This window comes from Echeneis naucrates, chromosome 13 (assembly GCF_900963305.1).
Source record: "Echeneis naucrates chromosome 13, fEcheNa1.1, whole genome shotgun sequence".
Lineage (NCBI taxonomy): Eukaryota > Metazoa > Chordata > Actinopteri > Carangiformes > Echeneidae > Echeneis > Echeneis naucrates.
Window position 1 is genome coordinate 7,522,478 of NC_042523.1, and position 13,148 is coordinate 7,535,625.

General features: G+C 40.1%; 1 protein-coding gene across 4 annotated transcripts; it reads left to right on the forward strand.

Annotated features, from left to right (window-relative positions):
* The first annotated feature begins 3,623 nt into the window (after nucleotides 1-3,623).
* trpc4b (transient receptor potential cation channel, subfamily C, member 4b) lies at nucleotides 3,624-12,794 on the forward strand. Of its 4 annotated transcripts, XM_029516858.1 has the most exons (12): nucleotides 3,624-3,771; nucleotides 4,216-4,618; nucleotides 5,926-6,444; nucleotides 9,177-9,276; nucleotides 9,427-9,513; nucleotides 9,718-9,857; nucleotides 10,054-10,367; nucleotides 10,477-10,672; nucleotides 10,759-10,953; nucleotides 11,137-11,178; nucleotides 11,331-11,420; nucleotides 11,496-12,794. In XM_029516858.1, the coding sequence occupies exons 2-12, from the start codon at nucleotides 4,241-4,243 to the stop codon at nucleotides 12,036-12,038; spliced, it is 2,604 nt and encodes an 867-aa protein (XP_029372718.1). In that variant the 5' UTR covers nucleotides 3,624-3,771; nucleotides 4,216-4,240; the 3' UTR covers nucleotides 12,039-12,794. The 4 variants fall into 4 exon arrangements, with proteins under 4 accessions (XP_029372718.1, XP_029372716.1, XP_029372717.1 ...); XM_029516856.1 differs by having other exon boundaries at nucleotides 9,177-9,513; nucleotides 10,759-10,989; XM_029516857.1 differs by having other exon boundaries at nucleotides 9,177-9,513.
* The last annotated feature ends 354 nt before the right edge of the window (nucleotides 12,795-13,148 follow it).

The window sequence follows — 13,148 nt, forward strand, 5'->3', positions numbered from 1 at the left end:
TTATTTTATATTTTTCCCCATCTCCTCAGAAAGGTAGAGAAAAGATTGGTTCCCGAGGCAGATGCATCAAATTTAAGCTGAGGCCAGAGGTACACAGGATTTTTGCATACTGATGAAGCTAACACAACTGATGAAGCTGATGTAAGAGCAGTGGTCCTCATATACTGCTTATCTGACTGTTATAGCTGTCCATTTAGGGGATTGTAGTAAATATACACAAAAATAAATGTATTATCTGGTGCTGTTTAAGGATGCCCTTAGCTAGCCTCTGTTGTCAACTCTGTCATATATATATATATATATATATATATATATATATATATATATATATGAGGTCCGGAGAGGGGGGGGGGGATTCCGATCTCCCACATCCGACACACATCAGACTTTAAAGAGACTGTTGCCTCCACAGAGATTTCCCAGATCTCTGCCAGATAAAATGCCATCCTGGACATTTATCTGAGCCTGGCATCGAAAGACCCTGCTTTCCCAAAACAATAAGTTGCAGTCCCTGCCACAAATCAGCATAAACCTGCCTAACCCCACAGAGAGGTACCCCTTCTCTGACCCTCCACTCAGGTTGGCCTGATAACAACAAGGATCGATATAATAACAAATTGGATATTCCAATCAAATAAGAGACTTCAAACATGCAGAACTGATTCCCCCGTGAGAAGAGGACTTCACAGCTGTTTGAACCATTTTTCTACGAGATAGTTTGGCTGAGATAGAATTTACACCAGACAAGGAACTATTCCAATTATGTAACAACAGCGCCACCTGAATGACGAACCACCAGGACCGATGGCATATTGCCTGAGCAGCGTAATCTATGTGCTTGGTTGTTGCCTATAACTGCTCTGTAAAAAGAAAAAGAAACTTCATACACAGGCCATAGTCATACATTTCTGATTTTCCACAGCCAGTCAAGATTTGCATGAAAGTTTTCTTCTCTTAGCTCATGTGGTTGTGTGCTCCGTGATGTTGTGATTAACCAATAACCATTTAATTGCCAATTCTTGCCGGTCTTATAGTGAATAAGATAAAACCATGTCCACCGACGAAAACACAACAAGCAGAGAAAACTGTACTTATCAAAATGATACATTTATCTTTGTTTTATATATAACTTCAAACTTTGGTGAATGAAAGGCATAGCTTCAAATCCGAACACCGCCCTCGCTATGCCCTGAAGTTAAAGGGACAAATTTGATTGTAGGAAAGATCATCACTCTAAAGAAGAAAATATAAGAGTTAAGATTAAACTGCATGTTTTGGGCACCTGAAACCCATGAACGCCGCCCGTCACCTTATTTCAGCCGTTAAAAATAGCTAAGTCCCTGTCAGACCTCCAATTCAGCCATGTTTCCATTTATCTTGGGGAGAATCGCTCCCCTCACACTGCCGCCAGGATGGCAGTATACAAAAGTACAGACTGCTACAGGGCTCTCAAGTTTCACGCATTTAGCATGTGACACACGCATTTCCACCTGTTCACATGCTCACACGCCACACACTGTTTTTCTCACGCATTTAAATTACCACTGTGACGTCCACCAAGTTGCACCTCTTTAACAATGGAACAGGTAGGAATCAAGTGAATTCCCCCGAGAGTTCAGAAGCTGCATGCCACACGCAAGCCATTCAAATAAAGTATACCTACCGAACATCCAATCAAAAAGTAGCATTGCTGTCTCCAGGTAGATTTTGATATCCCACAGTTTGGCCACAAAAGAAGATGGACACTCGCTGAAATGAAGCAGGTTTCATAAGGACGAAAAAGACCAGATTATTACAGTTAGTCATCTCATCATTTATTCGTTTCTTAGGAATAGTCTCTTTTATACTGTCTATGAATATTTTGTCCAGGCAGCAGCAGTGGGAGCAAGTATGTGTGTGTGTCAGGGATGGATGTTAGCACCCGCCAGTTTACCAGCAGTTACTGTGGGTTATTCCAGTCAGATCTGAACCAATTAACACAGGAACAGGATAAGGTGAGTGAGGAGTTCCTGGACTACCAACTCTTGGACATCCCCATGCCCCAAGATCCCACCACCTTTAATGTTGAGGAGTTTTGGGGGCGTAAGTCCTCAAAGAGCAAGGTAAGACATATTTTGCACTGTATGACATTCATAATCAATATGAAATAATAAAAGCTAAGCATTAGAGTAATAGACATTCTTGGTTTCTTTTTTCAAAGGTGACCGGTTAGAGGCAGTTTGGGAGGCTGCCAAAGATGGCTGCATTAGTGCGTGTGCTCCCACATTCAAATGCTGACGGTGAGAGGGTGTTCTCCATGGTTGATCTAAACAAGACCAACCATGGAGAACAAGAAACTGTTTGGCACTTAATGGCACTCTGTCATCAATCATGACAGTAAAAATGGCTGGTTTGGAACCACAATGTTTCAAGTGGGAGCCACCAACCCCCGGCCTAAAGGCCTCAAAGCAAGCCATAAACACTTACAATAAACAACACGCACACTAGCACTACAATAAAATACACACACGTGCAGTATAAAGCTGAAGTAAATATTTTTGTTTGAATGAATTTATGCGTCATTTGTCAGACATCCATCCCCCTCGCCGCTGGTAAAACCTCACTCTGAACTCCCTTCAGCACTTGAGAACCCTGCAGCTATGAGCATTTTCAATCCGGATGGGTTGATATTACTGCCGTTTGGGAGATGGACAAGAAATTTTCTATTGTCAAAGCAAAGGTGAGTGCTAGCGTTAGCTAACGTTGACAAAGCATGGATATTTTGGTTAGTTTGAGACGGGCCCTGGTAATATAAATCTAATTCCAAATGTCAGGTAAACCATTCCTACAGTTTAAATGACCCTCAGGTGCCAGTTTAGGTTGCTGTGGAGTGAGAGGGATTGGTGCACCTGTATGGCAGGTTTGGGGGAGGTGTGTTCACATGTAGGTGCCGTACTCTTCGCTTTGCTAGCAGCAGTGAACAAACCTTACCTTTGACGTGTGTATTTCGATGGCTGCCATTCTTTGCTCTCCGCGGGGACGGAGGCACGTCTTAAGGCACATATCCACAATTTCCTCCCCTCTAGGTTTTCTCTCTCCGACGGGATTCTGTAAAAGCACAACCCAGGCTTGTCTCCTTGTCGATTTGTGCAGCCAATTGGACACCAACTATCGCAAAGTTTGGTGAAAGTTAAGCTAAAGCTAGTGAGAGAAAAAAAAAAGTAGCTGCGGAGGACGCACGTATTTTGCCCTACAGGGGGCGTTCTCGCAGTGACGTGACGTCACGGGAAAACGATGAATTGGAAGGGCTCATTAAAGACAAAATAAACATTAAAATTAAAAATGAGAAAATCTGCAGTTCCAATGCTTATTATTTTTTTTCCCCATGTTTTTTTATTAATTAGCCTGAAAATTACTAGAAAACACTTGAATAATACATTGTGATTGTCATGATTTATTTCTACAGTTACTGTCTTCGAAGGAACAAACGGATGGTAGTGCTTCCCTTCATGTGAAACTACTTGTTGCACCACATGTTGTTGTTGTTGTTGCTGGGGTGGGGTGAAGGGACGCGCAGTTTGGGCTAGATCCTGTGCGTTTGCCGGCTGATGGCTGGTCAGCCGCTACTCTGTCCTTAAAATGCTTACGGGGGGGTGGAGAGCACAACAGCGTCCTTAGTGGAGGCTTGAGTGATAAGATGAAGATCCAGCCCTGCTGACAGACGCAGCCTCTGTAGTTCTCCCCCGAGTGCTTCATGAGTAAATCAGGAGGAGAAAAAGCAACAGGAGGAAGGTAAAGTTTTGTTGTTTGTTTTTTCTTTTTTCTTGTATTCCTTTTGATCATTTTCTTTCGACGAGTTTGATCACAGAGATTTCTAAAAATGTTTTCTTCTTTTCCCGTGATCTATTATTAACAAATCTCCTTTCATCTTATATTTTATTATGGGTGTTTAAAAGTGTTCTTTATGGCTGGAAAACAATTATTTCCTTAAATGCTGCAATATACACCAATTCTGAACCGAAAAGGCATTTTTATGTTACTTGAAATGTTAATGAAATTTTAAATTATATTGCATTGTTCAAATGGGTGCGCACAGCCAATCCACCTCGGTCCTTACATGAAAAATGTTGATTTCATTCCATTCAAACTCACTGAGTATAGTTCTGATAGTTATGCTTGTCCTGCTGAGTTTGAGACATCAGAGCCCACTTTGTTATTTTTCTCATCCATCCTCAGCTGACTCTGGGTTACTGTTGCAGCAATGTCACAGCTGTATTACCGGAAAACCGACAACTCGTCGTACAGGGACCGGATCCCTCTGCGGATCGTACGGGCCGAATCTGAGCTGTCCGTCCTGGAGAGGGCTTACCTGGGGGCTGTGGAGAAGGGGGACTATGCCAGTGTGAAACAAGCTCTGGAGGAGGCAGAGATCTATTTCAGGATCAACATCAACTGCATTGACCCCCTGGGACGCACGGCCCTGCTCATTGCCATTGAAAACGAGAACCTGGAGATCATCGACCTGCTGCTCAGTTATAATGTGTATGTGGGTGATGCTCTGCTGCACGCCATCCGTAAAGAAGTGGTCGGAGCTGTGGAGCTGCTGCTCAACCACAAGAAGCCAAGAGGGGAAAAACAGGTAACACAAAAGCTCAAGTGTAACACCTAACACCGTTTATATTTACTCCGTTGTTTCTCTTCAGGACTTATATTCTTATCATTTGTTGTTAATCTTTTTAATTCCATTCCAATTTATCCATGTTTTGTCTATAAGATTTGGCATTCGGAAACCTTTTCCTAGCCTCTTTGCTTCTGAGAGGAAAAAAAAAAAAAACATGCAACCATGCATTATGTTTTATATTTCTTTATTACTAATCTATATGTGGAGAATATAAAGAGCCTTCAGTTGATTTAGAACGCTGCTGAACGAATATTAACAGGAAGTAGAAAAAGAGATCACATTTCTCCTGTGCTAGCTTCTCTTTGCTGGCTCCCAGTAAAATTCAGAATAGAATGTAAAATCCTTGTTCTTTTGTTCAAAGCTCTTAATGACCAAGCTCCATCATATCTCAGAGAGCTCATAGTTCCTTATTGTCCCAGGAATTCACTTCCCTCTCTGGTTGTAGGTTTACTTGCGGTTCTTAGAGTAAATCAGGAGGCAGAGCTTTCAGCTATCAGGCTTCTCTTCTATGAAACCAACTCCGACTCTGTCACAGCTTTTAAGATCAGGCTTAAAACCTTCCTTTATGACAAAGCCTACAGTTAAAGATTTAAGGTTTAATTACTATTTCTATTTTAGTTGTGCTGCTGTAGGCCTACTCTGTAACAGATAATGAAATCAATAATAACTTTCCTCTGTCATCCTTCTTTGGTTTCAGCTGGCCTGTATTTATTTTAGTTTTGTTTTTTGTTTTCTTAGAAATTGTTTTATTCCTGCCAGGCAGTTTCAGGACTGGTGCTATTTGATCTGCTGTAGGTCTGTTTGACACAGCTTTTACAACAAACAGTCATTCTCTGCAGGTTATGCATTAGGCACTCAGATAAAGGCCCCAGTTGCATTCCATTTCTCTACATCTTTTTCAAATTTATTTTCAACAATGCTGGGTTTCCCTTTAATGGATGTAGTGTTTTCTGTTAAGCAAAGGGGGAAAAAGGATGTAGTTGCTTCCGACCAGAAAGATGTTTTCAGGCCGTCTGAACCACAAGCCATTAGCTGTGCTTGCTGTTTGGCAAGACGGTTAGAGGGCTAGGGTTAGAGTCATCGACCTAATAAGGATGAAATTAGACTCATCCAAACCAGTTTTTTTTTTTAGGTTTGTAAGGGGCTCAAAGGGCAGTGTCCATTTGTAAATATATCCTTAGTATGTTGTACGGTACATTTAAGTCAGTTCAATTTAATAACAGCACATCTATTTGTCTATGTCTCTCTCTTGGCCTCCCGAAAAGGTCCCACCTACTCTGCTGGACAAACAGTTTTCGGACTTCACCCCAGACATCACACCGATCATTCTTGCAGCCCATACCAACAACTATGAAATTATAAAGCTACTAGTGCAGCGAGGTGTTTCCATACCTCAGCCCCATTCTGTACGCTGCAACTGCGTGGAGTGTGTGTCCAGTTCGGACGTGGACAGTCTGCGTCACTCCCGCTCCCGCCTTAACATCTACAAGGCCCTCTCCAGCCCGTCTCTCATCGCCCTCTCCAGCGAGGATCCTTTCCTCACAGCTTTTCAGCTGAGCTGGGAGCTGAAGGAGCTAAGTACAGTGGAAAACGAGTTCAAGTCCGAATATGAAGAGCTGTCCCAAACATGTAAACAATTTGCAAAAGACCTCTTGGACCAGACCCGAAGCTCTAAAGAGTTGGAAATAATCCTCAACTACCGTGATGATATCAATCCTCTTTTGGATGAGAACACTAATGATCTGGCACGACTGAAGTTAGCTATAAAATATTGCCAGAAAGAGGTAAGCCTGATGTTCACCAATGTTGTTATCTTAATGTAACATAAGGATTTGTTGAGTAAAGAAGAGTCTGCATTGACATTAAGCTAGTATCGATGCGAAGCTCGACAAGGAATACACATAACATTCTTTGAACAGCACGGAGTAGATAACAAGAACAGTGCCAAGATGAGCTGTAAATGGCTTTAAATGGGTGGAAATGTCCTTTGGGAGCTTAGAGCCACATGTGATTGCCAGGCTGGCTCTTAGAAATGCATTACAGTAGCTCTTTCAGACAGTCCCATGATGACTGGATAATTAGGGATAATGATGGAATAAGTGATGACCATTTCCCTGAAATACAAACTCATAATATTTTAATTAGGGAGGGAACCTTTTATATTCTTTGGATTATCTATCCCCCCGGATGCAATACCATTTTCCCACCATTTCTGTTGTAACAGAAACCTACTAAAAAGTTCATCCTGTGATTACTTAATAATAACAAAATAAGACACACAAACAACAAGTGTTATTTATGAAGTTTATAATAAATCATCCTTATAAATGTTTGTATGGCAAATAGCTTTCCTCAACATGGAAGCAGGTGATAGCAGTAAATGTATAAGCTGGATAAAAGGTAATTCAAAAGTTAGTCCTCCTGTATCCTAAATCTAGGATTGCTTTGTTTGTTTTGTAGTTTCCTGCGTGATATGCAACACAGCTTTTTCCTGTTCCACTCATTAAAGAGGTTGCTCAGCGGTTTTTGGTCATGTTTGTACACAGCACTTGGACAGTATTCGCAGACTTAAAGGCTCAATTCCACATCTGTACAGAATAACATCATCTCCGTCTTGAGCATTTAAGGGTCTGCATGGAGTATTTTCTGTTTTCTGAAAGCTCAGAGTGACTGTTTGCAACTCCATGTGCCACAAATGGTCTCCATGACAAAGGGTTTTACAGCTATAGAAAATAAAGAGATGTTTTGGTCGAGGTGAAATTGAGCACCTGTTATGTACTTAAGCGCTACTGCCATTACTGCCAGAAACTGCCAAGAAAACCTGCTACTATTAACTCAACAGACAGATGATACTGTCGTTTTTTTTTTTTTTGTTTGTTGTTTTTTTCAAGATCAGAGATTCAGAGCATTCACTGTTACTTTGATCAGATTGGAAGATAGAAGTGTCATTTTTGTCGGCTTTGTGCACCACACTGAACAAAATGAGACCAGATACATCCTGACTGATAGATTTTTTTTTGCTGTCAACCAGTTCTAAGCCAGGCTGAATACAATAGGAAGAAAGTAAATATGTGAGTGTTGAGGGACTGTTGGTGCTGACCATCAGATGGCAATGAGTCTATCTTGAGCTGTGGAACTGTCAGTGTGGATGTCTGTGAAGAAAAATGCCTTTGTTTGGTAGCATTCACTGGATGTTCACTCTACTGGTGGTAAAATGCTCCTTTAATGTATCCCAGAAAGTTGTTTGCTTCTGTTGTCCCGTTGAACTTCAGTCATCTTTCCCAACTTTGTTTGAGATTGTGGTGAATTGCAGTCGATGGAAAAACAAAAATTCTGCTCTAAAGATTGCTACTTTTTTTTCCTGCCAAGCAATACTTGATAGTTAGGCGACTAATTATTATTTTTTTTAATCACAGAAAGTAACATCAACTATGAAATTACATTTTCAATCAATTCTCATTCATTGTTAAGAACCAAAATTCACAACCAGAAAACTTTCAGAGCTGCCTGCAATGACTGATGTGCACTGCAGCATGATAATCTGTGATTAATTTCACAATTCAATAAGTTCATTGAAAGTAAAAATTTAACTGAAAGTTTCTAATTGCATATACCAAGATTTAGCATAGAGTTCATTTATTTTCTGTGGAATTGACTTGTATATAAGTAAACAATAACAGATTGGAGACACTTTCCTATTCATTGGAATGGGAAAGTGTGCGTGTGTGTGTGTGTATATATATCTATATCTCAGATTCAAAGACAAAATTGCTAAATGGTATTTATTAGTTCAACTAATAAACATGTCATCACTATTCATTAGCACTGAAGTAATGTGTTTTTGAAGGGGTGAGTGGTGATGTGTGGATGAGGTGATTTTCACCTTCTAAAAATCTGGTCCTGCCAGATGCCACCATTTGCCTCCAGTCATATTATGGCAAGTCAATATCTCACAAGGACGAAGAGGAAACATGTCAGTTTCTGCACTGATAGACGACCTCATCACCTACGATTTAATGCGATATCGTACTAGAATGGGGATCCATTTGGCTGTAATTCGGTTCAAATCAAATTAGCTTCCATCACCATGTGCAGATGTCCAGCAGATGTTTTTATTAAATCTCAAGGGGAAAAAAAATGTGTAATGTGAAACAGATTTGACAATGATTTCTTTACAGAGGGTTAGAGAGCAGTTCTGCAATGTTTGTCCATTTTAAACTTTTGTCCTCAATGCCTCATGTGTGTCTCTGTCTTTACAAGGAGGTGGAAAACATTGACACATGCCCACTCCATCTGTAAAAGTTGAATTTGCTGGGGTTTATCAGCCGGAGCCAGCTGGGTAGTTTGACACTTGAGGGGAAACTTGTTTGTTACATCTGTGTAAAGGACATTTTTTTGTCCCATATGTCTCTTTGGTCACTCTCTGCATGAATTACTAGTATAAATTAGGCAAATTCCATGTTGGAACATAAGGTTGAATTGACACGTTTCATCCCTGTCTCTCTCTTTCTCCCAGTTTGTTGCTCAGCCCAACTGTCAGCAGCTGCTGGCGTCTCTGTGGTATGATGAGTTCCCAGGCTGGAGGAGACGTCACTGGGCAGTAAAGCTCCTCACATGTATCTTCATTGGCCTCCTCTTTCCACTGTTATCTATCTTCTACCTGATGGCTCCCAAGAGTCGCTATGGTTTATTCATCCGTAGGCCTTTTATCAAGTTTATTTGTCACACTGCTTCCTACCTGACCTTCCTCTTCCTGCTCCTATTAGCCTCGCAGCATATAGCCTCTGCACACCCAGACTTTCAGGGCCCGGCACCCACCACTGTGGAATGGATGATCCTCCCATGGGTGCTTGGTAAGAATAACACACACAGATGCTAACAAATTGCTGTCCATGCTCACATTATGTATTGTTATACATCTGTGCATTGTTATCCCACACATATGAAGCGAGTCAAACTGAGGTCCATTATTTAGTGTAACCCTGAGCATGTACACAACTTTCCACACAGCAGTTTCTTAATGGGCCTTGCTGTTTGTGTTATTTCATTTTTCCAAGGTTTTATATGGACTGAGATCAAACAAATGTGGGATAGTGGTTTTCAGGACTACATCGATGACTGGTGGAACCTAATGGACTTCATAATGAACTCACTGTATCTTGCAACCATTTCTCTGAAGATTGTTGCCTTTGCAAAGGTATAGGTTAAAATGAAGGTTATTTCATTATTGTGTTTGATATTTATATTTGTACAGTACATGATTATAGCTTTTTTTTTAACCTGCCTTCTAACTTTTAATTTGAAAAGTAGAAAGTAGAATGTAGACAAAGCCTGAAATGTTGCACAATGGCATATTTTACTGATGGCAATCTATGTACATTTCTGTCTTACAGTACAGTGGACACAAACGCAGAGAGAGCTGGGAAATGTGGCACCCAACTTTGGTGGCGGAGGCATTGTTCGCCATCGCCAACATCTTCAGCTCTTTGCGTCTCATCTGCCTTTTCACCGCCAACTCCCACCTGGGGCCTTTGCAGATCTCGCTGGGTCGCATGCTCTTGGACATCCTCAAGTTCCTCTTCATCTATTGTCTCGTGCTCTTAGCCTTCGCAAATGGCCTCAACCAGCTGTACTTTTATTATGAAACAAATGATGGCCTTAAATGCAAGGGTATTCGTTGCCAAGAGCAAAACAACGCCTTCTCAACGCAAGTTGGAACTTATAAACAATAGTTTTTAACAAATCTGTGTTGGTAATGATTAATATTGTTATTTTTCAGTAGTGCATAATATGATGTATTGTTCTTTGCTTTTCAGGCTGTTCGAGACTCTGCAGTCATTATTTTGGTCTTTGTTTGGCCTGATTTCTCTGTATGTGACCAACGTGAAGCCACGGCATGAATTCACTGAGTTCGTGGGCTCTACCATGTTTGGCACATACAACATTATTTCTCTGGTTGTGCTCCTGAACATGCTCATTGCAATGATGAATAACTCATACCAGCACATAGCTGTGAGTGAATTGGCTTACCTATTTTACTAAACTCATTCGTCTTGTTGGCCTTTAATGAATTGCTGTTTGTTTGTATCTCTTTTTAGGATCACTCAGATATAGAGTGGAAATTTGCAAGAACAAAATTATGGATGAGCTATTTTGAAGAAGGGGGAACTTTACCGTCACCATTTAACATAATACCGAGTCCAAAGTCTGTTTTTTATCTAATTGGATGGATAAAGACGTATTTGTTTAAGAGACCGAGCGTAAAACAGCTTGAAACCTTCGAAAGCTTGGGAGTAAGGAGTTTCCAGAAATTTTCTTTCATATATATTGTCAATATAATATTGTAGGGACCACCACTGCAGCACCAAACAGTTTGGTATTATAGGCTTTAAACAAGTGGCTAAATGTGGTAAATCCACCTTGCTGCTGGGAACAGAATTTATTACTGTAACTATTGTTTGTTTTTATCATTTTAGAGACGTGCAGCTGAAAATGTAAGATTGAACCATGAGTATCAGGTATGTAATTATTGTTTTTTTTTAATCATGTATTAATATTTTTCATCCTTGGTTTTGTGTTTATTCTCAGATGAAAATCAGAGTAAACAAATGCAGCAAATTTTTTCATTTAAAGAAGCAAACTTGCAGCTTAAAAATAATGTATGATCTAGGAGGTTTTGAAGAACCTTGTGAAACGATATGTGGCGGCAATGATCAGAGACGCCAAGACAGCAGAAGGACTGACAGAGGAGAATTTCAAGGTAATATGCAACTATCCAAAACTGAAGCCTGTTGTTTTCTTAGTTGTGTAATCTCTTGTTCTAATAAAATAACAGGAGCTTAAGCAGGATATCTCCAGCTTCCGCTACGAAGTTCTTGGAATGATGAAGGGTAAATCTCCTGCAGCAAGTAGAGTCACCAGCACCACCTTGGCATACCCAGGACATGCATTCAAATACTCTCCTAAATTCCCCGTTGATGAGCATGAACAGAAGATGTACATGTTTGATGCGATCGCCACCACGCCTACCCTACTGAGCGGAGCTGCCAACGCCACCAGCTCTGTTTGCTCTATCAGCCTACCAAGTGGTTCAGCTGTTCCATCCAGCACTGGAGGGACTCATAAGGAGATAGCCATGGATGAATCAGACGATCGACGATCCCTCCAGAGACGAAGCAGGCTTCCCTCTCAGAAATGTGATGAAATATATTCATTGTCAGAGGACGAGTCAACAGGATCTGGTAGACAAAACCAAAAACAACTTCAGACTGACAAAGTAACTGTTGAAGTGGAGAGGAACAGTCAGGAGACTCAACATGCTTTCAAAGAGAAGTTACTTAACAAAGTTAAAAATGGGCCAAAACAATATAAAAACTAACCTGTGTTAGTGCAAAATCTTTTGATTACATTTTTTAAGTTTCAATAATTTCCATATCTACAATAGCTCATTGTAATAAAATAATTCTCTCAAGGTAAGCAGTAGTTAAATTGTATACTCCAATTAAAGCTTGTATACAATGGTATAATAATGTGACATTATTTCACAATACATTACACATATCTATCTCTGATTTCCAGAAGTAATATAACAATTGTGAGTGTAGATTGACTACTTGGTGCTCAGGGAATTGTCAGTAATCATTATTTTACCTTTAGCAATTTATTCCAAAGAGTCGGGGCGCCCTGTTGAATATCTTCTACTCTACCATCCTAAACTGTTTTCTTATTGTAATGTGAAAAAATGCTATATGTTAAATCTGTAAAGGTAGCATTTATATAATGGGAGCATCAATTAGGGGTTTGTTATATAGGAAAACATAATCAAATGAATTAACACAAATTCAAAGCATATTTATTTGTATGTAATGTGCGAATTTCTTTCATTTTATCATACACCGTTCCCTCCCGTTTTTTTGTCAGTGATATGTCAAGTTTTAACCCAATTTTTATTGCAAGAGAGACAACCATTGTGATACACCGTGGACTTTATTTCTCGATCTAATCAAGCGTTCTTGCATCAGCTGTTACATGTTGCAACCATATGAGCCCTCTCGCAATGTACTGCAATTTGGCAAACATGTCATGTATTGGAATTATTCTACAAATACTCTTTCAAATAAAAGTGAATGCTAATTTAAAAAAAGGCTTTGTTTGTTTGTTTTGTTTTTTTATTGTCTTTTGAACTCCCTTTTTTTGCTTGCTGCAGTATATGCTTTTTCCATTTCTCTCAATGGAAAAAAAATGCGTAGAGACAAAACAAACTAACATTAAGAAAGTCAGCTGTTGTGGAAACCAATCAAACTTGAATTGGCCTCTCTCTTAATTCAGTTTACTGCAGAGCCTTTCCCTCTCATGTTTACTGGTAAAAGGATTGAGGTAAATATCTTATTCCCCTGTTTTGTACTGTTTAGACAGTGCTTCCTCCAATGTAGAGCACGAGATGCACAGTTCACATTCGCCTCTCGTATTTTTGTGACTTGTCAGAGGA